Source organism: Mustela nivalis, assembly GCF_964662115.1.
Source record: "Mustela nivalis genome assembly, chromosome: 17".
Taxonomy (NCBI): Eukaryota; Metazoa; Chordata; class Mammalia; order Carnivora; family Mustelidae; genus Mustela; species Mustela nivalis.
In genome coordinates this window covers 47,882,848-47,908,515 of record NC_139036.1, presented here as the reverse complement: position 1 = coordinate 47,908,515, position 25,668 = coordinate 47,882,848, and the positions used below count along the sequence as shown (strand labels likewise).

General features: G+C 52.9%; 3 protein-coding genes and 1 long non-coding RNA gene across 13 annotated transcripts in view; 2 read left to right on the top strand and 2 right to left on the bottom strand.

Moving 5' to 3' along the window:
- TACO1 (translational activator of cytochrome c oxidase I) overlaps positions 1-25,668 on the bottom strand; it is a 742,329-nt gene that overhangs the window by 417,078 nt on the left and 299,583 nt on the right. The window lies entirely within an intron of this gene.
- Positions 3,545-23,524, top strand: ICAM2 (intercellular adhesion molecule 2). Of its 4 annotated transcripts, none has more exons than XM_082706725.1 (6): positions 3,545-3,717; positions 13,471-13,575; positions 15,300-15,563; positions 16,912-17,232; positions 17,916-18,779; positions 19,958-23,524. In XM_082706725.1, exons 2-5 carry the CDS (start codon positions 13,503-13,505, stop codon positions 18,062-18,064), a joined length of 807 nt encoding a protein of 268 aa, XP_082562851.1. In that variant the 5' UTR covers positions 3,545-3,717; positions 13,471-13,502; the 3' UTR covers positions 18,065-18,779; positions 19,958-23,524. The 4 variants fall into 4 exon arrangements, with proteins under 4 accessions (XP_082562851.1, XP_082562849.1, XP_082562850.1 ...); XM_082706724.1 differs by lacking the exon at positions 3,545-3,717 and adding an exon at positions 3,980-4,033; XM_082706723.1 differs by lacking the exon at positions 3,545-3,717 and adding an exon at positions 3,970-4,033 and having other exon boundaries at positions 17,916-23,524.
- LOC309851415 lies at positions 6,367-11,177 on the top strand. The gene is made up of 2 exons (XR_014304765.1): positions 6,367-7,315; positions 9,457-11,177. It is a non-coding gene; the product is annotated as an uncharacterized lncRNA (long non-coding RNA).
- PRR29 (proline rich 29) lies at positions 15,974-22,161 on the bottom strand (the record flags this gene model as incomplete). Of its 7 annotated transcripts, XM_082706700.1 has the most annotated exons (6): positions 15,974-19,131; positions 19,315-19,391; positions 19,553-19,782; positions 20,742-20,848; positions 21,051-21,126; positions 21,402-21,492. In XM_082706700.1, 6 exons carry the CDS (start codon positions 21,459-21,461, stop codon positions 19,103-19,105), a joined length of 579 nt encoding a protein of 192 aa, XP_082562826.1. In that variant the 3' UTR covers positions 15,974-19,102. The 7 variants fall into 7 exon arrangements, with proteins under 7 accessions (XP_082562826.1, XP_082562822.1, XP_082562824.1 ...); XM_082706696.1 differs by lacking the exon at positions 21,051-21,126 and having other exon boundaries at positions 18,912-19,131; positions 21,402-22,161; XM_082706698.1 differs by having other exon boundaries at positions 18,912-19,391.

The window sequence follows — 25,668 nt, the reverse complement described above, 5'->3', positions numbered from 1 at the left end:
AAGTAGGCAGAGAGTTAGGCAGAGAGAGAGGGAAGCAGGCTCCCCGCTGTGCAGAAAGCCCGACTCGGGACTTGATCCCAGGACCCCGAGATCATGACCGGAGCCGAAGGCAGAGGCTTAACCCACTGAGCCACCCAGACCTCCGCCTTGACTTTATTTAAACAGAGGGCATATTCTTATTCTTGCTAAAACAATGTGGTCTTGGGGCCAGAAGCATCAGCATCGTCAGGGGAGATTTTAAGAATCCAAATTCTCTGGCCTCGCGCCAGACTGGATGAATCGGCAGCTCTGGGGATGGGCCTCTCCAAGGTGATATGAGTGAAAATTCGAGGGCACTTGCTCATGTCTCAGAAAGCCAAGTCCCTGAGCTTAATTAAGTCCAACAAGCATTTCCTGACCTTGCTCTCGGTGGCTCAGAGACGAGGGCCCCAGAAACCTAGCAGTGAGGTGAAGGAAATAGACATGAAACAGGATCTGCCCCAGAAGCTACAAAACGGTGGGAGTGGGGGGGCAGAGACAGGGGTTGGGGGCTTGCAGGTCAGGGATGGACCTGAATGAGGCATCAGAACTGTCTGCGCAGCTCTGAATGCAGGCACCCAGGGTTATGATCCGACAGTTCTGAGGTGGGCCCAGCATCTCGACTGCTCAAAGCTGCCCTCTCCTGAGATGGCTCTGGGGGCTTCACAGCCAGGCTTCGGTCGAGCTTGGCATCCAGGTGGAGTATGACACTGTTTGCAGTAAGAAGATGCCACCCACCCTTCGGAAGAGGGACTGCTGTGGCCTTCCCCCTTCCTCAGCTCACTCTTGGGGATTTTCAAGCACCTTCTGCGCTCTGTGCCCCCAGCTGACCCCTGCCCTCCACAGTGCACCAAAGAGGACCAAGCTCTCATGCTTCTGCCCCTGCTCACTTCCCAACTTCTCACCCCTGTTTCTGCGTTTCCACCCCGCGTGCTGGTGCTCTGCATTGTGCACCCCGGAATTAGCTGGAGAGCTTAAAAAATACAATCTATACATACACAAGTTGCCACTGTTACCATGTGCGATATTTGAGACACACTAAAAATAATATATATAAAATTCCAATTTCACTGTATTTTAGGAGAGTCAGAAGCAGTGCTGGGGACCAGGTTTAGACCCCCCTGGACAGAGGAAGGGTTGATAAGAGCCTATAAATGCCAGAGCTGAAGCCTACTTCCCAAGCCCCTTCTCTCATTACGCCCCCTCTAAAAAGCAAGCTTGGGTCCCCAAGATTACACTCACCCATCAGGGAAGTCTTGCCAGGCTCCTGCCCTCCCCTCAGTACCAAGTTGTTACTGTTATTACAGTCCTGGCTCTGATTAGTGATTCTGGGGCCTGATGCCTCATGAGCCACGTACCTTGCTCAGACAACCCACGCATTCCCCTCTTTGCTGTCCTGGCCCAGGGAGTGTCTAGATGCAGCAAGATGCCACCTCTGACAAAACAGAGCAAGTCTGAATTAGGAAGGAACCCTACGCAAGGCACAGCAATCTACAATGAACTGCTTACACGCTCGGATTTTCCTCAACACAAAGCAATTTTGCTTTCACCCACCGAGAGTTCAAAAAGCAATTGCCAAAATGCTGTATTACTTCCTAAACCTTAAACCAAAAGGCATGTGGAGATGTTCTCAAGCACTGATGCCTTTTCACCCGCCCTCTTACTGTGAAGACCCAGCACCAGATGAAGCCACCGGTGCCAGAGCCAATCCAATCAATGTGCAATTTTATTCTGGAAGATTCCTTGGTTGACTGATCAGGTTCTCTGGCATGATTCATGGTTTCTTACTCCAGACTCTGGTTACACAGGGCAGAATCCAGCTGAAACTGGCTTAAGCAAAAATGGCAAAAGGATAGGCTCATGGAAACCCACTTTCAAGAACAGGCCTTCAGGAATAGCTGGAACCAGGAGCCAGAATGCCATCAGAATGTTTTCACCTCTTCTCTGTGCATTTTGACCTCCTCACCTTCTACAGATCCCCCCTCTCCTGTGAATGGGGTGATAGCCTCAGGTGGCAGTTGTCTTCTGATCTCTGCATCCAGGCAAAATCCCTCAAGGTTAGACCTGAACATGGGGCACTGCGGCACCAACCTTGGACCAATCATTTGCCAGGAAAGTGGTATCGAGTAGGAGGACAGAAGCTCCCTAGAAAACCTTCTAGAATAGAGAAAGGAGGGGTTCCTCTCAGAAAGGGCCAAGTCCAGGCATAACTCCTAGGGAAACTGCAATGAGACTGCATTCTATTTTGTGTCTATGACAGATGCCATCAAAAGTTTCAAGTCACGTGGGCAACTCCACACCTTGGGCCCTGATAGCCCTCCCACCCAACATCCCACCTTGGCTTTGTTTCACCAGCAGTATGACAGGGAGATTCCAAAAAAAACTTTTGTGACGGTACCAATACACGAAGATGCCAAGAGAGATTGTTCCAGAACCCAGCAGACCCTCAGCATTCATGGCCTTCCCTGCCCCGTGGTCTGTCACATAATCTAATTTATGACTTTGCTCAGCCCTGAATTTAAATAGTATGTAGGGCTGGCTTGTGGGAGCAAGATCCCCCGCTGGTGTGTGAGTCAAGCTTGCGGTCCGGGACCCACCCCTGCACCTGGCTTTGATACTTTCTGCCTATTGGGACAAAACCACTCCACTGGGGTAGGTTTTATTTTTTAATTGCTAAGTGAGGTGGCAAATGTGGCAAGAACCACGATGGTTCTTCATCACAAATAGAAGTCTCTCGTGGCAGGGCATGTCCATACAGCTCTGGGGACAGTGACCAGCCTCCTGCAGGGGAACAACAGGCAGCTCATCCTGGACCCCTCTGCCTATCAAAGGCCCCCAGTGGTGCAGACACCGCACATTCAGAAAGAGAGTCGGGGGAGAGCCCGTGTCGGTTCCTCAAAACCTCGCACCTAGAACTGTCATAGGACTTGGTTATTCCACTTACGGGGTCTACACTTTGAAGGCCTGAAAGCAGGTCTGGAGGATGTGTCTGTGCCCACATCCAAGGCAGCGTTATGCACAGTAGCCAAAAGGTGGAAGGAACCCAGAGTGGATAAGGAGTAGGGTGAGCACAGGCAGCCGAGCATTACTCAGCCTTAAAAAAGAAGCAGTTTCTGACACCAACTCTGACACAGACGGCCCTTAGGGACATCTCGTGAAGTGAAGCAAGCCAGTGGCAAAAGGACAGACACTGTAGGGTCCTGCTGAGGCTTGGTTCCTGGAGTAATCTGATTTGCACAGTCGGAGGCAAGAACAGTGGTTGCGGGGGTGCTGGCAGGGGCCGGGGACTGGGAGTTAGTGTTTAATGGGACCACGCTGCTGTCCCGAAAGGAGATGATGCCGGTGGTGGTGATAGGAGCAGGACAGTGCAATCGAGCACGGTGCCCTAAAAATGGTTAAAACGGTACCTTTTCTAGTTGCGCGTATTTTGCCACATTTAAAAAAAGTACAAGCGGGAGGGGTCTGAAAATGAGGTTTATTCGAATGGGGAGCCTGGCACAGGAAAGCACGTAACTCCGACGTGCCGAGGGAGGGAGGAGTCCGAGTTCACACACGCAGAACCGCAGAGACGCAGAAGTGGGAGCACGTTTTCCCCTTCCACTCTCCGGGCGCTGGGCTCCGGCTGCCCTGCTTCCTGCCCCCCAACCCCGCACAGCCCTCCCATCGGCAGCCAGCCCACTACCACCACCACGACGACGGGTAAGGTCACGACTTCCCTTCCCTCTTGGCAGCATGGAAAGGGTTTCCGACGGACTGTCAAGGCCTCACTTCTAGTCCCTTCCCCTTTCTTGGCCCGTTTCCCTGGGAACGGGGAGGAAAGCGGGCAGAGATCCCCAGAGTTCCTTCTGGGCAGATGTTCCCCGCTGGGTGAAGTGGGGCCCCCACCCCACCGCCCAGATTGACCTTGCTTTTACGGTTGTTTCCTGTTTTTGTCCTCCTACTTCCTCTCCTGCTCTGCCTTCGGGTGACGGATTTAGAAGCATGGGGCTGCCTTCTGGTCGGCGGGCCCATGTGGGTAAGGCTTGAACTGTCAGAGCCGTGCTCCGAGCAGATGCAGAGAGAAAAGAATCGTCCCCTTCTTCTTGGGATGGCAAATGGGGTTCCTGATGAATCCCTTTGATAACTTTCTTACTATCGGTCTGACACGGGTTTTGCTAGGTGATTCCTCTTTTACTGCTGCTATAAGTGACGTGCTTTCAAAATTATGTTATTCTATGTTACTCATAGACATAAAAGCAACTTGTTTTTGGATACTGATCTGAAACCTAGTTGGCTTGCTAAAATCCCTTGTAATTTGGAATCGCTTGTGAGACCATTCTTTTGGATTTACGACCCACGCAATCCTATCATATGAAAACGCTGATAGTTTGTCTAGGACTTCTGGAGCAATGTTGAAAATAGCAAAGATAGTGGGCATCCTCCTCTGGGTCCTGCTTTTATAGGAAATGCTCCTGAGATTTACTCATTAAATATAATCCATGCATAAGCTTTTTGTAAATTCTCTTTACCAGCTTAAAGACGTTTCCTTCTAGGGGTGCCTGGCGGGCTCAGTCGGTAGAGCATGTGACTCTTGATCTTGGGGATGGGAGTTTGAGTCCCAATGTTGGATGCAGAGATTACTTAAAAGAAAAAACGGTTTCCTTCTAATCTAAGATCTTTTTCACGAAAGGATACTGAATTTGTTTTCTTCTAGATGATCCTATTTTTTCTTCTTAAATCTGTTAAGTAAGTTTTTAGTTTGGGCTCCTTTAAAGACAAAGCCTGGAACAAGGACTTGGGTTCAGGTGGGTTATTTGAGAGGTGATCCCAGAAAGCCCGGAGTGAAAGAGCAGGGGGACAGAGAGGGGGAGAAAGAAAAGCCGGTTAAAGGTGCGTGACTGATGTCGTGGCCACAGGCAAAGGGAGCTTGACTCCCGCTCAGAGGAGCCTGCCAGAGGCCTCCCACAGTCGCCCAAGGAGTACAGGAAGCTGAAGCTCATATCATCCTCTAGCTGGTCCCTCACTGGGGGAGGGATGTGTCTTAGGGAACTTCTCTCACACTTTTGGGAAACACTTAGCAGGCTGATATGTGGCTTCTAAAGCGTTGAAGAAGACTGGGGGGCAAGAAGCAAAAAGAAACATGGTACAGGGGCGCCTGGGTGGCTCAGTGGGTTAAGCCACTGCCTTCGGCTCAGGTCATGATCTCAGAGTCCTGGGATCGAGCCCCAAATCGGGCTCTCTGCTCAGCGGGGAGCCTGCTTCCTCCTCTCTCTCTGCCTGCCTCTCTGCCTGCTTGTGATCTCTCTCTGTCGAATAAATAAATAAAATCTTTAAAAAAAAAAAAAAAGGAAAAAGAAACATGGTATAAACTTGAGGCGGGACACTGCAGGGCGAGGGAAGTCTAAGTCTGTACGAAATTATCCACATTAAGTACTACTGATATAGGGGAGGACAGAAGAGATATGACAGAGCACAAAGTCTTTTTTTTTTTTCTGGAGACTTTATTTATTTATTCGACAGATAAAGATCACAAGTAGGCAGAGAGGCAGGCAGAGAGAGAGAGAGGGAAGCAGGCTCCCCACTGAGCAGAGAGCCAGATGCAGGGCTCAATCCCAGAACCCTGGGATCATAACCTGAACCGAAGACAGAGGCTTAACCCACTGAGCCACTCAGGTGCCCCACAAAGTCTTCTATTACCGACATAATAAATGATATCTGTGGGTTTTCTTCTATTGTTAAGCCACATCTGCATATCTGAGATAAATTCAATTTGGATATGATGTGTATATTTATACACTGCTACATGTATTTATTTAGTTGGCTAGCATTTTTCGTTTAATTGTTGCATCTATATCCATGAGTGAGACTGGCTTCTAATCTTTCTTTCTCAACCCGCACTGGTCTCATTTTGATGTTAAGGTGAAGGTTACCCTGGCCTCGTAGAAGGAGTTGTGTTCCTGCTTTTTCCATTCGCAGGGAGGGTTTTTATGAAATTAGAATTGCCTCTACTTAAACTTGCATAACACCATCTGGACCAGGTGTTTCCTTTGTGGGGAGATTTTAAATTATGGATTCAGGTTTTTTTTTTTTAAGGATTTATTTTATTTATTTATTTGACAGTGAGATAGCACAAGTAGAGTGGCTAGCAGAGGGAGAGGGAGAAGCAGGCTCTCCACTGAGCAGGGAGCCCGATGCGGGGCTCGATCTCAAGACCCTGGGATCACAACCCGAGGCAAAGGCAGCCGCCCAACCAACCAAGCCACCCAGGTGCCCCTGTTTCTTTAGTAGTTATAGAACCATTCAGACTTTTTATTTCTTCTCAGATCAATTTTGGTAAATTTTATCTTTCTAAGATTTGGCCTGCTTTGCTTTTTTTTTTTTTTTTGCGTTACTTATTTATAGTGTTTTAAAATTTTTATTTGTGGTAAAATACACATAACATAAAATGTACCATCGTAACCATTTTCGGGTGTAGAATTGGTTAAGTGCATTCACATTGTTTGGCAGCTAATTCCCAGAGTGTTTTCGTCTTGGCAAACTGAAACTATGCGAAAGACACAAGTTCACTTCCCCTCCCCCAATCACTGGCAACCACGTCAACCTTCTGTTTCTGTAGGTTTGTACTGTCTTCGTTGTAATCCTCTCTTCATTCTGAATAACGAATAACGGCGACTTGTGCCTTCTTCGGTTTGTAAGTAGATTTCCCCAGAGACTTGCCCGCACTATGAGCTTCTCCGGAAAACTTTTGGTTTCATTAATCCTGTCTACCATAGTTTTGTTTTCTATTTTGTTGGGTTTTGCTCCTTATTTTTCCCTTTTGCATTTACTTTGTTGTTCTGTTTACTTTGATTTCTGCCCTAATCTTGATTCCCTTTTGAGTCACTTTTGGGTTTTCTTTGCTGTTCTTTTTCTAACTTCTTGACTACCTCCTAAAGATTGAATACTCATTTTTGACTTTTTTTTCGAATGCAAGCATTCAAGGCTATCCATTTACCTTCAAGTGCCACTTCCGATGCATCCCAGACATTTTAATATATGTATCGCTCGATGCGAAGATTTTTTGAACGGGTCATTGCAATGTCTTCTGTTGACCTGTGGGTCAGAGTACGTTTTCACATTACTGAGTATATGGGGCTATAAAGCCTTTTTTTTTTTTAAGATTTTATTTATTACTTATTTATTTAAGAGAGAGACAACAAAAGAACATGAGTGGGGAGGAGAGGGAGAAGCAGCGCCCCCTACTGAGCAGGGAGCCCAGTGCGGGACTCAAACCCAGGACTCTGGCATCATGACCGGAGCCGAAGACCATGCCACCCAGGTGCCCTAAAATCTATCTTTTTGAAGAGCTTGTGGTCTCTAATTTAGGTGCAGATCGAGCTTTTAAATTATGTGTTTCAACTCATCCATTCCTCACACTCTTGTTTGTCGGCTTTGTTATTCCTGATTGAGCACGTGCATTACAATCCCCTGCTGTAATCATGGTTTGATCTCTTTCTGGTTCTTTCAAGGTGGATACTTACAAATTTAGAAGAATTTTAACTTTCTGCTGATCTCTCCCTTTAGTCCAGACATTCATGCTATCCCTCATATTTTTGTCTTAGACGTTCTCTTTCTCTGATATAAACAGAACTTTCCCAGCTTTCTTTTGGTTAGTGTTTGCTGGGTATATTCTTTCCCAGCCTTCGACTTTCAACCACCCCATACTCTTATGCCTTAGGTGTGTCTCATAAACACCAGAGAATGGGGTTTTGTGGGGGGGGGTTGTTTTTTTAGATTTTATTTAATTATTTGAGAGAGATAAGCAGGCTTCCCGCTGAGCAGGGACCCTGCCCCACCCCCTGCCCCCCAATGCTGGACTCCATCGTAAGACCCTGAGATCATGCCCTGAGCCGAAGGCAGACAGACACTCAACCGACTGAGCCACCCAAGCACCCTGGGTTTTGTATTTTCATGTTTTAAAAATCTAATCCGAGATGAGAATTTAGGAACGACTGAGTCCACAACTTCCACGACACCCTACTGAATAAGAGTTGAGTTTAAAAACCTGTATTTTCAACAAGTTGGCAAGAACCCTAATCCAGAAGTTTCTCTTCTGAGCTTGTGTGTTTGAGCTACTTTTAAAAATAGAATTTATTTTTTTAGAGTAGTTTTATCTTCACAGCAAAACACAAAACAGCCTCCACGCATGTGGAGACTCCCCCTTCGTCAACACCCCCCACCAGAGGAGTATGTCTGTTACCTTGAGTGATACTACGCCGGCACTTCATCAGCACCCAAAGTCATGGTTATATCAGCATTCAGTCTCGGTATACGTTCTATGCCCTAAATATCCTCTGTCTTCTGCCTATTCACTCGTCCCTCCATCCCGACTCCCAGCAACCACCGATCTTTCCTAATTTCTCCTCTCCTAGCTCTATCACTTCTTAGCTCCATGACCTCGGCCTGCCATCAATTCACCTGAGCCCTACTCTCTCTGTTGCATAATCAGAATGCAGAATGGTTCCTTATTTTTGTGCTTCCTTATTTTTGTGTGACATTAAATAAAACAATGTATTAAAACCTCATTCAGTTCCTAGCAGAGAATACACATCAACTGTTAGTTTCACATCAAATGTTAGTTTCCCATTCCTTCCCCCGTTCTCTTAGAAATCGGGAAGTCCCTCCCTTTCTGCTTCCTGCCGGGATGGTTCCCATCCATATGTTATCCGTCCTTTCAGTCCAACACCTCTGACCTCCATCTGATAAATGGTCAGGGCACACTCTGGCTTTAAGCTGTCTGAGAGCTAAAGTGACTCAGAACTCAGTTGCATGTGCAGGAAAAAGCTTGTCGCCAGGGCCCCAGAGGGAATCGCGATCCAGGTCATGCGGGTCACGTGAGACCTTGTCGTTTCCAAGGGAATTGCCCTGAATCCCATTAAAAGTTTGAAGGTTTAGGGGCACCTGGGTGGCTCAGTGGGTTAAAACCTCTGCTTTCGGCTCGGGTCATGATCCTGGGGTCCTGGGATCGAGGCCCGAATTGGGCTCTTTGCTCGGAGGGGAGCCTGCTTCCTCCTCTCTCTCTGCCTACTTGTGATCTCTATCTGTCAAATAAATAAATAAAACCTTAAAAAAAAAAAAAGTTTGAAGGTTTATAAAGGCAGCAAGCCCATGCACTATTCCTCTTCCTGGCTGTTCTGCTCTGACTGATTTATGAATACAAGGCATTGTCCTTGCATAAAATCCAGACACCAGACAGAAATAGGTTCACACAGGGCAAGGATTTTCTTTTTTGTAAGATTTTTTTTTTAAGATTTTATTTATTTATTTGACAGAAATCACAAGTAGGCAGAGAGGCAGGCAGAGAGAGGGGAGGAAACAGGCTCCCCTCCGAGCAGAGAGCCCGAAGCGGAACTCTATCCCAGGACCCTGAGATCATGACCTGAGCTGAAGGGAGAGGCTTTAACCCACTGAGCCACCCAGATGCCCCTAAGATTTTATTTTTAAGTAATCTCTACAGCCAATATAGGGCTTGAACTCATGACCCTGAGATCGAGAGAGTCCCATGCTCCCACTGACTGAGTCAGCCAGGTGCCCCCTCAGGGCAAGAATTTAAAAAAAATTCTATCTGAAAATCTCTTTCCTTTAACCATAGTTAAATTTTTCATCTTTATTGGGATTATTACAAATTTGGGCTCTTCAATACCATCTTCTTAAAAATGTACATTTGTCCCTCTTCTTCCATTCCTCTTTTAATTCTTTTGACTGAAGCTTGTTTGTGTTCACGCCATTTTAACCTTCTCTAGGGGTTTAGAGCTTAAACACTCTCTGCTGGTTTTTCTTGAAATTTTACCATGCTTGTTATAGCTTAAAGTATATCCTCCCTCCTGAACAATGCAGAGTTTAGAAAGCTTTAACTGTAATCCTCTCTTAAATATTATTGCCCAGAATTTTAGTTTTGAACTTTTTAAGACTTCTCAAATTAAATATTATAAAAATTACATATTTATCTTCCATATTCATTTGCCATTTTATTTTCCCATGCTTCCTTCTTGCATAGAAAACTATCCTGCAATCATTTTTTTCTTCTGGACGCACATCTTTAAAAATTCCTTTAGTAAAGGTATCTTGAGGGTAAACTCAGTCTCTGCTTATCTTTCTCTCATCTTGGTTCTTGAAAGACGGTTTTGTTAGGAACACAAGAGAAGTCGTTGGATTAAGACCCAGTCATGATAAAACCCTTCCCCACCCTGTAAAGAGATGAGTTCACTCCCAAAAACCAACACACCAATCTCCATTCCCCTCAAATGCTCCTGCATCTTAACGCTTCCAGCTTTCTTGTCCCCTCCACTGGAGAGCTCAGAGACCTAAAGAACATGGCAGGGGCTATTTGGTAGTAGAACAGAGCTCCAAGAAGGAGCACCTGAATTTGTTCTCTCATCAACATCATGGTTGGGTTCCTGTCATCCCTGGGCATCTTCTTGGTGACAGGAAGCGTTGGTCTTCCCTCTTCGTTTGCAAGCGTCTACCTTGGCCTTTTAGGGTCTGATCATCAAGCTGCCAAATCCACTTCACTCTTTCTCCCAGAAGGCCTCACGGCCTCATGCAAGGACAGCACTTCCGCCCCCAGCACCGCCTTCCCAAGTCTTCCCCAGAAGTCCCAGGAGGCAGAACGAGGCTCCAAGTAACGCCCATTTCCCAAGGACCCTGACTCCCGTGGGCAGGTTTGAAGGGCCAGGACCTTCCAGCTTGGAAAGCTCTTTCATTTCTGCCACACAGAATCATCACCAGCCCTGCCATCCAGAGGCCACCTGGCAGCCAGCACGTGACCTGGGACAATTCTGAAGCACCTTTCCTCCACTGAGTCAAGTTCCTTTCTATCAGCTTCTTCACTTGCTGGGGGCATAAGGGCCGACAGCTGCTGGCTCATGGGGGCCTCTGCTAGGATCAGAAAGGGAAGGGCTTGTTCCTACCAGTTCTGGTTCAGAAAGTCCCAGAAAAACCACTGCCCGGATGGGGCGCCTGGGTGGCTCAGTGGGTTAAGCCGCTGCCTTCGGCTCAGGTCATGATCTCAGGGTCCTGGGATCGAGGCTCGTATCGGCAGGGAGCCTGCTTCCTTCTCTCTCTCTCTGCCTGCCTCTCAGTGTACTTGTGGTTTCTCTCTGTCAGATAAATAAATAAAATCTTAAAAAAAAAACAAAAAACCACTGCCCGGTTTGAGGGCCCATCTTTGGGGGATGAGGAGCCCTGGTTAGCCTTGTTAGGTGTTCAGCTCAGCTCCGTGGCCTGGGGGTCAGCAGAGACATCATCAGGAGAAAGGTACACTGGGCACAAAGAGAAAGATCCCCCCCCCCCCCCCCCGATCCAATCTTATCTGGGATGTACACCAAGACAAACTACTTCTGTTCATTTACTCATCCCTCCCCCCCTCCCTCCATCTATCCTCTTACTGGACAGTTACTCAGCATCAACTCTTTGCCAGGTACAACCTACCATATCCGCTCTAGAACAGCAAACAGCTCTAGAATGAGCTTCCACCCTCACGGGGGCGGGGCAGGGGCGGAGGGGTGGGGGCAGGGGGGCGGGGTTTAGGCCAGCAGGGGGCGGGGGGGGGGGGGGACGTTGATGTGTAAGCTATCAGATGCAAAACCACATTCCCTAGAGATCAAAGAGGAAATGGTGGGTGGGAACAGGGGCTGACCAGCTTAAAGCAGGACCTGTGGGCCCCAGAAGCTTCTGTGGAACACTGGTGGGGATGGAGTCTGGCTGGTCCAGCTGTGCGTGCGATTGGGATTCACAGGCACAGACCCTTCCAGAAGCTGTTTGGAACTCCCTGGGCAAAAGACAGACAGACAGACACACACACACACACACACACACACACACACAAAACACCCCCCATAACCACCACCACCACCATTACCCCCGCCCAGCTCCTCGTGGCAAGGAAGGCCCAGCAATTTCCTCTGCTTCTGCTCTCTTGCATTTCTCTCTCAAGGGTCTCCTGGGGATGCAGCTTGTAAGAACCCCTCCTTTACCCTCCTTTAGCCCTGCTCTCCTCTCACTCAGAAAGACTTCACTCTCTCCTCGGGATGTGACCTTGGGCAAGTCCATCACCCTGTGCCTCAGTTTCCCCATTGTTAAGATGCGGACAGCGAGAGGACCTACCTCACAGAGGTACACTTACGACCGTGCTGACCCGGAGTCAGTTCACTCTTGCATGGTTTTTGTTATAATTTCTGCTGCTGTCGCTCCCCTCATTATTATTACTCTGACCCACTGGAGACCTGACCCACTGGAGACCACAGAGTTTCCAGCACGGCAGCACCCACTGTCTGAGCCCTGAGGCCGCACCCTCTGCCTCTCCGTGGGCTGGAGGAGTGTTCCCTGCTGCGCCGCATGGACTAGACCCCGGGCTGGGGTCACAGCTCACTCTTCCTCCATCCTCTCTCTGCCTCGCTCTGAAGCAGTGTGGTCTGGGGACATCCCCGCATCCAGGCTGACCGGCCGCCCTTGCACACCATACTCGGTGGTGACAGCCTTTGGCCTCAGCAGCCAAAGAGAAGGACACACTTTGCAACCCAGGACCTCACAACCCAGGAACAGAGTTGGGCTTGAGCCCTGAAAATGCTGGGGCCCCCCTTGATAAAGCAAGGAGAATCACTCCTCTCCTGCCTCTCCCTGCTGGTCCCAGGGACTCCTGCTTCCGGGAGTAGGTGACAAAGCACTGTAATGCCCCCCTCCCTGGACCAAGGCTTCCCTGAAGGGTTGGGGGGGGAGACACCATATAAGCCAGACCCTGGAAATGGAGGCTGGGGGTTTGGGCTACAGCCAGACCGACCCCCATTACCTCTGTCAGTGCCTGGGCTGCTGGGGACTGTCATGGGAGCTCTTCCCTCAAGTTGTCCCTATCGGCTGGGTCAGGGAGGGTTGAGGTCGTGAGCCCCGTGGGTGTGGAGGTTTCAGTAGCTGTGTCAGGGGGCAGTGGGGGTGGCCCCTGGAGCACCTTCAGGGCCTGCCCGGGTGTCCTTAGAGAAGCCCAGCTCCCGGCCCGCTTTGCGACAGAGGCGGCATGTCCTGGGCAGACCTGATTTCAGATATTCTGTTCCCAGAAGGGAACTCAATAATGTAACCTGTGGGATTGGGGGTTCTCAGGTCTGGGGCTTGTAGGCCTCACTGTCCTTTGTGCGCACACAGTGCCCCGAGCTCCATGTGCACACACAACCCTCGCACACATGCGAGCCTGCCACTCGCCCTGCCCCCTGCCCAGCAGCATGGCGGGAGGCCAGAGTATACCCTGGCTTATCGGCTCCCTCCCAGCTTCCTCTGCCTGCGTTCCTGCAGGCCTGGAGCTCTGAGAGCTGGCCTTCCACGTGGCTTCCAGAAGACCTCTCAGATAATGAGAGGAAATGTGGTCATCAGCTCATAGAAGGCTGGGGTTCCGGGCTGCGGCTCTAGGCCACCACTCCCTGACCTGGGTCCACCATCTCCCTCCAGGAGGCCCTTGGCTGTTCCCAGCAAGCCCGTGGATGCCCCTCGAGATGTCCCCTTTTGGATGCTGGGGTCTGCCCACCGCCCTTCTTGCCCTGTTCTGCTGCCCAGGTGAGCTGGTACCCGGGGTTCCTGACTTGGCACGTGCCAGCCCAAAGTGGGAGCTGCCGGCTCCCTGGCGTCTGGGGTGGGAGGCAGGGCTGATCCTGAAGTCACTGAGGCTTTGAACACAGAGGGAGCCCAGCCTGGGCACTGGATGCGGGGCCGGCCGTGTTCCCCCATGATCCTGGATGGTGGGGGGAAGCCGGCCTGTGGAACAGCAGGCTGAACAGGCCCCATGGCTTCAGGGCCTGTGGAAGTGGCAGGTCGCGGAGGCTGAGGGGTGGGCTGTGTGAGGCCTGAGGCCGGAGGCGATGCTGGCGTTCAAGGGAAGGGGAGGGAATGCCCCAGCTGTTCTTCAGATGTGGCCCAGGGACGGCAGGGGGCAGCAGAGGACATGGCCTTTTGACTACTGTCCAAGGGAGTCCTCCAGGGAGTCAGGGGACTGTGGAGGAAAGTGCTACCGTGTGCTGAGCCTGTTTTGGACAACCTGCCAGGTGCTTTTCAAGGGCTACCTCACCACAACCCTGCAGGAAAGGGGTTACTAGCCCATTGGACAGATGAAGAAACAGGTTCAGAGAGAGAAAGCACCCTGCCCAGGGTCACACAGCTCAGGATTCAAACTCAGCACCGTCCACCTGCAAAGCTCCTTTCTTGCCACTTCATTATATGCCACTCGCTGAGGGCTGAGTGGGGACATGCTGGTGTGGAGGGAGCACAGGACAGGCCCAGCTGGTTGAGATCCAGGACCTCTGAGTGGGAGGTGAGCTCCGAGGACTCAGTCTTGATGCATCAAATACTTCCAAATGTCCGTCACACACGGGGCATTGTGCTGAGCACTGAGGGAAATCTGGGCCCTGCCTTCTAGAAGCTCTACCAGTCATTGGCAAGGCGGTCCCAGTACCTTCCTGAACTACTCTCCCCCTGCCTTCCTCCTTACTGGGCTCTACCCCATCCTGATCTTGCTGGTCCCCAAGCACACCAAGCATGCCCTTGACCCAGGGTCTTAACTCCAGGAACACTCCCTGCTCCCCAAGTATCTGCGGGGCTCACACCCACCTCTTCCATGTCTTTGCTCAAATGTCGATGCCTTGGTGAGGTCCGGACTGACCACCCTATTAAAATGGCAACTCCACCCCATTCCTGTCCTGCCTCAGGTACTGATCTCTGTCTGACAAGCTGGCTATCTCACTTGCTGATTATTGTCTGTGTCCTTCGTGATAATGGGAGCTCTGCCAGGGCAAGGTTGGGTCTGCTTGGGTCACTGCTGTGTCCCTGGAGCCTAGAACAGGGCCTGGCACACAGCAGGTAATCAAACAGTATTTGCAGAAGGAAGGAAAGGAGGGAGGAAAAGCCCAGAGGACCCAGTCCACCTCCATCTCTGAGAGGCCTTCATGGAGGGAAGGGGTATTTGGGCTGGGCTTTGAAGATTGCATAGGATCCCACTGCATGGAGAGGGAGGCTGTGCGCGGAGAAGACTCATCCAAAGGTGGGCTGGAGGAAGAGCACCCAGAGGCAGGGAGATGGCTGTGGGGCAGCCTCTGTGGTCTAGACCCGGGCAATATGCAAAGCCTTGCCCACAGTCTAGACACAGGCAATAGCAAGGCCTGAACAAGAGAAGAGCAGCAGAGGGGCCATCTCTGGCCTATCTTCTTGGGCACCTGCCCCGTGATCAGACTGCCAGCAGGGGGCAGGGCAGCAGAGACCTTTGCTGCCCTGTCTTTCTGGTCTTCCAGGGTCTGGGGAGGAGTTCGAGGTCCACATGTATCCGGAGCAGCTGGTGGTGGAGCCCGGAGGGTCCCAGCTGATCAACTGTAGCACCAGCTGTGCAAACCCGAACATCGGGGGCCTGGAGACCACGCTCACCAAGACCCTGAACCAGTCCGGACCCCAGTGGAAGCAGTTCTTGGTCTCCAACATCTATCAGGACACCGTCGTCCACTGCTACTTCTCCTGCTTCGGGAGTCAGAAGTTGAAGAGTCTTAACGTCAGCGTGTTCTGTGAGTGCTGCCCTGTGGGGCCCTCCTCACCAGGCAGAGCCCGTGTCTGCTGTCTGCAGAGCTACCCTGGGCACTCGCTCTGGCCCCCACCCCCCGGGGCTCCTGGAGTGACAGGGAGCCAGACCTGCCCGTGGGCTTGGAATCTGCTCACAACCTTCCCTGGCTTCTTCAAGCCTGCTGGCCACGCCAGCTCTGTGGCTTGCTCAGAAGACAGTCCAGGCAAGGTTTGCACAGATTTACAAGTCATTTCCCCACCATGCTCACAGTCTCCTCCCTGCTTAGTAGCAGCAGCCCCATCACCAGACACCCCCTACCCCCCCCCCACAAATAGCAGGGGCCACCACGCTCTCCAGTCACCCCTTTGTCTCACGGAGAGGAGGTTAACCCATCACCTGGTGCTTTTATAGTCCTTTTTTCCTTTTTTCTTTTTTTTTAAAGATTTATTTATTTATTTGAGAGAGGTGGGTAGGGAGAGAGGGGAGAGGGAGGGAGAGAGAACCCGGGCCAACTCGGGGCTGAGCGTGGAGCCAGACGCAGGGCTCGATCTCACAAGCCTAAGATCATGAGCTGAACCGGAACTGAGCGTTGGATGCTTAATAAACTGAACCACCCAGGCACCCCTGCTTTTATATTCCTGAGGGCCCCTGGCAAATGTGGAACCATCCCCCCCACATACACACCTGCACACAGGCCGGGGAGACCTTCCCAGAGGGCAGGATTCTCTCAACATCTCGGCACCAAGGCTATGGCTTGGTGCTCCCCATGACCAGCATCAGGGGATCAAGTGAAAAGGAACATGTCCTAAATCCAACATATGACCTCGGGGTGAGGGGGGCAGGGTATCCAGGCTACCACTGAGGGTCCCGTTTAATAGACAAGGGATGGCAGGTCTAACTAAGCAAGGCAGGTCAGACTCCAGCCCCCACCCCTTAAGTGAAGACCCCACAACTCTTGGCCCAGTTCCAGTGAGCACTCCCTTTTTAGTCTCAGGACAATTATCTGGTGAACTGTTTGATATGGAAATTTGTTTGATTTCTGGAAAAGAAGGAGACAACATTTTTTTTGTTTCTAGTCAACTGTACAATTTCTAGACCTCCTCTTCATAGACCCCTGACCACCTTGATTCTTGATTCCAGAAAACGTCATGTTGGTAAAACTCCCAGCCCGTCCATCCTCCACCTTGAACTGCTTCCTCCTCCTCTCCTTGTGCTCTAGAGCAGGCCGGGCCGGGGGGCCCCCCTCCCCATGTCTAGCCGAGGCCCCGAGAACACAGCAGTGCCGGGGGCAGGGTGGGGAGCCTGGGACTACACGCTCGCCCTGACCAGCTCTCCCTCCTCCTTCCCTACAGACCCTCCCAAGCAAATGCTCCTGAAGATACAGCCCACGTGGGTGGCTGTGGGAAAGTCCTTCACCGTTGAGTGCCACGTGCCGGATGTGAAACCCCTTGAGAGCCTCACTCTCACGCTGCTCCGTGGCAAGGAGACCCTGTGCAACAAGACCTTTACGGGGGAGAAAAATGACACCCAAGGAGCCACGGCCACGCACAAGGGCATGGCTCACAGGGAGGACGGCCGCCACAACTTCTCGTGCCACGCCCGCCTGGATCTGAGCTCGCGTGGCGGGGCCATCTTTCACCAGGTCTCTGAGCCCCAGATGCTCAAGGTCTACGGTGAGGGGCGCCCCCAGGATGGGAGGGGTGGGGGAGGACAATCGCTTTCTGTTCCTTAGGGGAGGAAAAAGCCTTCAGCACTCCCTGCGCCGGCTCAGGGGGCAGGCACCCAGGGACCCCGCACTGAATCCCGGGGCTTCCCTCTCACTCTTCCCCGGAGCTCTCTCTGAGTGCCCAGTTTGGAACTGAACTAGTTGCTTAGCAATGAGTAAACCGCGTGACCTTGACCAAGGCACCCTCCTCTCTCTGGCCATGGCCCCTCTTTGCGTTCAGAGGTTGGATCCGGAGGTCCCCTGGAGCTCCGCTATTCCGTGGCTCTCGATGGTCAAGGTGTTCCCTGTCTCCGGAGACTTTGGTAGGATTGGTAGGAGCTCACTCGGCTCTGCCCAGGGCAGGGCTGGGCTTGGACCATGCTGCCATCCAGGCCACAGTGGCCAGCATATGCTGGTGCCAAGGGCCGGTGGCAGGAGAACATCCACAGCCTCACAGAGGGCTGGCTGGTAGCCCGGACCCCACCTAACTTTCCCCGAGATCCTACACCCTTGGCCATTCCTCTCTGCAGCCTAGGTGGCGGCAAGACAGATGAGGCATGGGGAGGTGACAGGCAGACACTACTCCCCCCTGGGCCCTGCCATCAGGGACCAGGGGACATCTAAGACCCCTGCCCCCTCTTCCCTCCCCAGAGCCCACGCCGGACAACCAGATGGTGGTCATCATCTCCGTCGTGTCGGTGCTGCTGTTCTTGTTTGTGACATCTATCCTCCTGTGCTTCATCTTGGGCCAGCACTGGCGCCAGAGGCGGATGGGCGCCTACGGGGTACAAGATGCTTAGGTGGGGCCCGAGTCGGGCCTACTGGCACAGCCTACACGAGTGGCACGGCCACCGCCGCAGCAGCTGCTGGAACTCAGCGGGCCTCCTCAGGATTGTGGTCTAGCCCTGGCTGCGGGAGGATTACAAGCAGCTGAGGACAATGGGGTCGTTTCCTTTACTAGTCTGCATATAAACACGGGGACCCAATCCTGTGCCTCCATGTCTTCTCCTGGGATAGAACTCCACAGCCAGGAAAGGCAACCACCGGGCCTGAACTTCTCTCCCCAAAGGTCTCCTAAGCCTCCCTCAAGCTTCTCCCTCACAGGGACCTTCCAGAGCCCCAGCCAGCCCAGGCCCTGGGGTGTCCCCATGCTGACCAGCCCAGGCACCAGATACCCGTCCTCGTGGAGCCCTGAGTGACTCATTTCTCCTGAGGGACGCCGGGGGAGACACGCCCTGGCCCAGGAGGGCAGAAAGACGTTCCGTTCCTACTTGGTACTCGGAGACTCCGGCCACTCCTGCTTGGAGCAGGGCGGCTCTGGCTTCTTTTGGCCAAAAGAGCCAGCTTCCTGTGGCAAGGGTGGGCCCAAGGGAACTGGCTCAGCTCCAGGACCCTCTGAGCCAGGCCTCTCCCCCATCACTCTAGGCGTTCAAAGAGCTTTACACAAGTCCTCCCTCACCTCCTGCTCTGTCTCTAGGCCACCAAGACCCGACAGCACTGCCATCCCAGATAGGGGTGAGTGGAGGAGGTCAAGGGAGGGCGCTGGTTCCCAGACACCCAAGGCCCCCCACCCGCGGTGGCTTCCCAGCTCTGGATGTGCTTAGAGGGGCCTGTGCTCCGGGGCAGAGCTGAGGCCAGTTCAAGGTCTCCATGTGGTGAAGAGGGTTTTGATTCACACAGGAGAGGGCCTGGCTGTGGTTGAGGGGTTGTGGGGTGGGTTGGGGAGGGCTGCCAGGCACGGGTGCAGAGTCGTAGGTTCTAGAGGGGCACTCGGGGGCTCCAGGGCTCTTTCCAGCTCTGCAATGAAGCTGGCAGGGTCCCAGGGCCGGTGTCTGTCCTCATGGTAGGCTCTCGGCATCATAGTAGTCTGGGGAGAGACGACACCTGTGTCTTGGCTCCCGCCTGCCTAACAGGGCCTCAAGGAGTGAAAGGGAAGGGGATAGGCCAGTGGCCTGCAGCAGTGATGACAGGTGCTCCCCCGCCCCCAACATGGCCCTCCTGGCCTCCTGACCCATCCCTGGGCCCCACTGTCCACCCGCCCTGCCCCTACCTGAAGCAGGGGGCACATCCGCACCCACAGTGCCTGTGGCACTGGGGGGTGGGGGTGGGGGCACGGTTACAGCTCTCCTAACATGGAGGAAAGAAAAGAAAGACCCCCCCCGCATCAGAAGCGGTCTCTAGGGCCTTACCCAGAGGTATCTTCACCCACGCCCAGCTCCTAGTGGGCTCTTCCAGCCCAGCCCCAGAGCAGGACCTCGGCAACACCCAGATCCCCTGTCCTCACTTACCCCTTCCTTTTCCAAGAGGCAGGAGGGCAGTGCTGAATCCTGGCTGTGTCCTGCAAGTGGGGCTGATGTTGGGGGAGGGAAGGGGAAGAGACCGGCCAGGGTAGCGAGGGGCCCAGCATGGGCATCGGGCAGGGCAGGTAGTGGTGGTGAATCACTAAAGGCCCTTCTTCCAGGGCTTGCATCTCCTCCTCCTTCTCCTCCTCCTCCTCCTGTTGACCCTCCAGGTAGACCTGGGGATTGGGGGTCAAAGGGAGGAGGGAGGATGAAATAGGACCCAGTGTCCCCACCCCCACTTCTCTGTTCCTCTGATTTCCCCAGGCGAGCATGATAAACCGGCTGCCCTTTACTGAGCAGCTACTGTGGGCAAGTCAGGTACTTTGGAGACGTTTTCTCCTTATTTTGCAGGAGGGAAAACTGAGGCTCAGAGAGGTTGAGGAACTTGTCTAAGGTCGCCCACTAATAATAAGTGGCTGAGCAGGGACTGGAAGAATCCAGGTATGACTCCAGAGCGGGGTCAGGAGGTCAGTGACCTGCATCTGGCCTTGCCCCCTGCCCCTGGACCCACCAGCCCCATCAGGGAGGTGGAGTGCTCATCCCAGGTGCCCCCGAAGGCCAGGGTGTGAAGAGGGCCAGCAGCCTCCACAGCCTGGATGGTGGACACAACCTGGCCTCCTCCAAGCGCCAAAATCCTACGTGGCTCTCAAGGACTGGTTCCAAGGTCACCTGCTCCTCCAAGGAGCCCTTCCTCAAGCCCCAGTGTGCGCATGTGCGCGCTCGCTCGTACCTTTCTGCTCTCCCTGTGTTGGTCGGGCTAAGTCGCCTTGTATTCATAGTTATTCATTTATCTTTTTACTTGTTTAACAAATATCACCAGAGCTCCTAATAAGCATTCGGCAACCTGCAGACTCTGGGTACAGGGTGCCTATCCTCCTGAGCCTGCAGTCTAGTAGGGGGTACACTGGCAGGGAGACCTCCTTGAACACAAGACCTGAGTGCTCTGGATTTGGGGACTCCCACTCCATGCTGCTTTGGGGCCCTGGCACATAAGATGCCAAAGGGACCCAGTGGGGACAGCTGCACTGTTGCCTGATTCTTTTTCTCCAGGATCCACCCAAGGTGGATCCCCGCCCTTGGACTTGCAGGTGGGTGACGCGGTGGCACACCTGCACCCCACCCCCAGCTGATGCACCTGCGGGTGGCAAGAGGCTGGTCCTGGGTTGAGCGCCGAGGCCACCAGCCCGCTCAGCAGCAGCTGGTGCATCTGCGCGTTCTGCAGCAACATCAGTTCCAGCAGGTCTGGCGGACGGGAGGGAAAGGGGAGTTCAGCAGGCCCACGCCAGGCCTCCCACTGCCCACCGCCCGCTCCCAGGGCCTTATCTCCCCCGCCCCACCCCCCAACGCCCAGCCCAGGACCGCGCGGGAGGGAGGTGCTGCGAGGGCACCCAGAGAATGTGCGAAGCAGAGTGGGGTACCAAGGCGGGTGAGCCCAGAGTATCACCTTCCTTCAGTCCACCGGGCTGCGGGGTTGGCGGTGGGACCGCCCACGCGACGGGCTGCAGGACCGTCACCCAGGGCTGAGGGGAGGGGGAGACTCAGCTCTGCGTGGCCGGCAAGGGATCGGACCAAGTTCTCCCCACCCCCTGCCCCCGTGCACCCCGCGAGTGGCCTCGCCCCGCCGGACCTCGTTCTCCTCCCTGCCCGCACGCCTCCCGGTTCCCGGAGTCTCCCGGGCGGCTGGAGTCGCTCTCTGCACCCACCCCACTTCCTCCAGGGTTCTGTCCCTCCGGGGACAGCTCCGCAGTCAGCCAACCCCCCAGGCCTCCCAGGTAAAAGCCGGCTCAGCCCTCACCGTCCGGGCGGCACTCTGCGGTGGGGCCGGACCCCAGCTCGCTCCAGTGCCGGAGGCCATGCGGGCACCTGCGGGTCGGGGTTACCTGGGCGACGAGGGAGACGCCAAAGTCTCTTCCCACGCATGCGCAGGTCCCTCCCGGGCGCCGGGGCTCCGGGCGCGCTCTGCTCTCCTCACCTTGGCGGAGGGGTGGCGGGGAACAAGGAGTCCCCCGAGGACTCCCTGCCCCAGGAGGCCGCTCCCCCTGCCGGATGTCCACCTCCAACACCCCTGCGCCGCCGAGCTCCCTGGTCCTCGCTGTACCTTCCACCCGTGCGCACTTCTGGGACCAAGAATGAGTGAGGGGCTGGGAATTCCGGCGCCAAAGCCAACACTTGGTTTTCAGGTCCCAGGATTGGCTAGGGTGATGAGTTAAGCAAGAACAGAACATTCTGTATGCAGGCTGGGCAGGGAAGGGCAGGTGATTGAAGGCAAAGGGTGTGTTCTCCGTCAGTCTGAATCCGAGGGGCATCCTTTGGGCCAGGAGTGGTTTCTGGAGCCGACCAAGGACGGAAACATCAACCAAGCTCACAGAAAAGGCTGGGCTCTGGCCAGAAACAGGTGGCTGGCCCCATGACACCCCCCCAACCTCCCCCCCCCCCGTGGCTTTTTGCTCCCTCATTCCTGGCTGCTGCTTGACAGAGGTGGAGAAGCGTGGAGAGATCAGCACCAGTGCCCCCAATATTATCCCACATCCTGGAAAAATGACCAAAGCATGCATTCTTTTGACAGGAAGTTATCAAGGTCTTCTTGGCTTCGGAACAGGTGAGGGGAGAGATCTATTTCGGCAGCTGTGACCATCCTAACATAGGCCCTGAGCAGCAGTCAAGGAAAATCCAGACAGGAAGCTGGGATTAGCGCCCTTGAGTTGCCTTTCCCCTACCCTCTACTTCTATTCAGCTCCTCTTCTCGGGAGTTCTGGTATCTAGAACCACAAAGACCATTCGGACCTCCTCGCTTGTGTCTTAGTCCCTGGGTGGGGACCTGTGGGCAGAGCTTTAGCTGGGAGTCTTACCACTTCAGTGGCCTTCAACAAGCTGACATCCGGCAATTTGGTGACAGGCCTGGATGGAGTGGGAGGAGCTCAGAGGGGCATCTTTCTGTCTTTCCTTCTGCACCCTCATGGCAGTAAGAGGGGCAAAACCAGTCCTTGTGTTTAGCATCAGCAAAACCTTAACCCAGGAGTTGCCCACAAGGGGCCCTTCTGAACACTGGAGGCACAGTGGTGTATTCTGGCTGGTCCCAGCATTGTTAGGAAGTGAAAATGTACTCAGGAGAAGGGAGCAAAAATACAAGGCTCCCGCGGGAGAGACCTAGAAGAAGGGGTCATATAGAGATGAATTGATCACTGAGGGATAGCGTTCTCAAGCGGATCATCTTGGGATGGGGCCAAACCGTGTGGGAGAGAGAGAGGGTCCCCAGCCTAGGCAAAAGTGTAGGGTCAGGCATGGAAGGCCTGTAATGATGCAGTGGGCACATTGTCTGACTGTGGTGCAGGGTCTGGGCTGAGAGAAGTTCCAGCAGCCCAGCCAGAAACAGGTCAGACTCGCAGGCCCCGTCAGGAATTTACGCTGTGCCATGTGGGTAATAGAGAGCTCTTGGTGCATTCTGAGCAGGACAGAAATGGGGGGGTGATGTGTGCACGGCCATGTGTTAGGAAGATTCATCTTGTTCCTCACGTCTTCGTGTTGTCAACCAGAATTAGGAAGAACAAATGTCTGACGGGGATGTATCTTCCCAATGGTATACATGGTATACAGTTGGTTCCTGAACTCACCTACAGCGTCTCCACCTGGGGATATTTTCTGGCTACAGGTGAGGCAGGCCAGTGACTTCTGGCCAGAAGCAACCCTGATGCACTTGAGGGACAGCAACTGACAGTAGAGCCCGCTGGCCTCAGTGGGACAACTCTGGGAGAATCCTACCCCCCGAAGTCTGTCAACACCTCCCTGTTTCCCAGTTACAACCTACTTACCAAGAGAATATACACTTCACTGGCTTTTTTTCTTCCTCTGTCATTTCTCCACTCCTCCACAGTGAGTGCTTCCTGGGAGCTCCTTCCAAATAAACTACTTGCTCCCAAATCCTTGTCTCAGGCTCTGCTTTTGGGGGGAATCCACACTAAGACACCAGCCCCCCATTCTCTCTGTCTCTGTCCCTGGGCTGCTAAAAACTCCTGGAAAATGCAGTCCTAGTAGCTCTATGATAAATCTGTGTTCAGTGAAGTAAAATAGCAAAACAGATGCTGAAGAAAAGTCATCTGGTAGTGTAAGAGCCAATGGAATAAACTGAGGCAAAACTGGCGGCAGGCAGACCCACTGGAGGCCACCATCCTCCTCCCTCTAAAAGCAGCCCAGAGGGACGCCTGGGTGGCTTGGTAGGTTAAGCATCTGCCTTCTGCTCAGGTCATGATCCCAGGGTTCTGAGATCAAGACCCACGGTGGGCTCCCTGCTCAGAGAGGAGTCTGCTTCTCTTCTCCCTCTGCCCCTCCTCCAGCTTGTGCGCTCTCTCTCTCTCAAATAAATAAAATCTTTTAAAAAATTAAAAATAAATAAAAGCAGCCCAGAGCGGGCTGGAGGCAGCTGTGGAAAACAGGCAGGGCTTGGCGATTACTTCAGTACCTCAGACATAAGATCGTCTGTTGAGCCCACACGTGTTCTGGAAGATAGGGGCTGAGGTAAAATGGTCTGGTTTCCATATATAAGTAGAGTTCTTTGTCAAAGGAAACCGAAGCATTTGCCTTTTGAAGAATGGCAAAACTGCATTTGTTTATCTGCCTGAGCTTTTTTGCTTATAGATCTGACATTAGTCTGACGGGAGGAAGTGACTTTCCAGCCACTTGGCTGGCCCACTATTACTTTCTTTGAGGCACTGAACACTCTACCTGTTTCCTTTTCATTTTGTCCCCATGAGGACTCTCGTTCGCATCTTTGCTTTTGTTTTGTTTTGTTTTGTTTTACCGGGTTTTTCTTTTGTTTGTTTCCGAGTGTCCCACAGCAACATATATCAGAAGTCCTCCCTGCTGCCTCCGTAAATCTATTTCTGGGAATAAACTAAACACAGCAAAAGATTTCTCTTCAAGTGTGTTCATCACAGTGTTATTTTTAAGGGTCGAAAATTGAACATACCGGTGTCCTCCAAGAAGGGAATGGCTATGTAACTGAAGGCAAGTCACTCAAAGGAAGCTTGCGCAGTCATTAAAAAAAAAAAACACACACACACACACAAAACATGAGCTCCTTCCTCTCCTCCTCAGATGGGAACGGAGAGAAAAGAAAAGGACTCTGGTGGAAATTTCAGTGTTTCTTTTTGGTACAGATGAGGAAGTGCTGAGCAGAGACGACCCGACTGCAGGCCCTTTTCTTGGGCCCTGGTCCTAATGGGGACACTAACTGGAAGGAGCTATTTACATGACTGACTGACTGGCTATTTTGGGAAGGCCTTGAAAATACCACAGTAAAGAAATTCCAGTTTTTAAAATTTAAAAAAAAAAAAAAAAAAGGGACGCCTGGGTGGCTCAGTTGGTTAAGCAGCTGCCTTCGGCTCAGGTCATGATCCCAGCGTCCTGGGATCGAGTCCCACATCGGGCTCCTTGCTCAGCGGGGAGCCTGCTTCTCCCTCTGCCTCTGCCTGCCATTCTGTCTGCCTGTGCTCACTCTCTCCCCCTCTCTCTCTCTGATAAATAAATAAAATTTAAAAAAAAAAAAAAAAGAAATTCCAGTTTTCTTCTTCAAGGTTCTGACTGTGTTGTTTCTCCAGATTGTGGCTCTCCTTGTGAGCTGTGGGATGGAGCCCTAAGCCCCTCCCCTACTCCCTGGAATTGGCGTGCCGCCAACCATGGAGGAGCACCTGCTGAAGATTCCAGGGAGTCCCCCTGAGTGAATGGCTCAGGGAGAAAACTGAGGCCCAAGTGGGGGTGAGGAGTGGAGGGTAGTGGCCAGGACAGGATACGACAAGGTCAGGGTAGGATTTTCTGGAAGGTGGTCCTATTCTGCAGAATTCTTGTGTTTGGGGCCAACTGAAACTCAGCCTAAACTGGCCTAAGGAAGAGGGATGCGTTTTGGCTCACGTGATGGGGGAGGACGGTGACAGGGCTGCTCTGTAGTCCCACTGACTCAGGGGTCAAGCAGGGCCTTCAGGTCCCTCTCTCATCTCCCTCACCTGTGTGTGGTGTTCTCGTTCCTTATCCCACAGACAGGCTCTTCCACTTGGTGGGAGACATGCCTC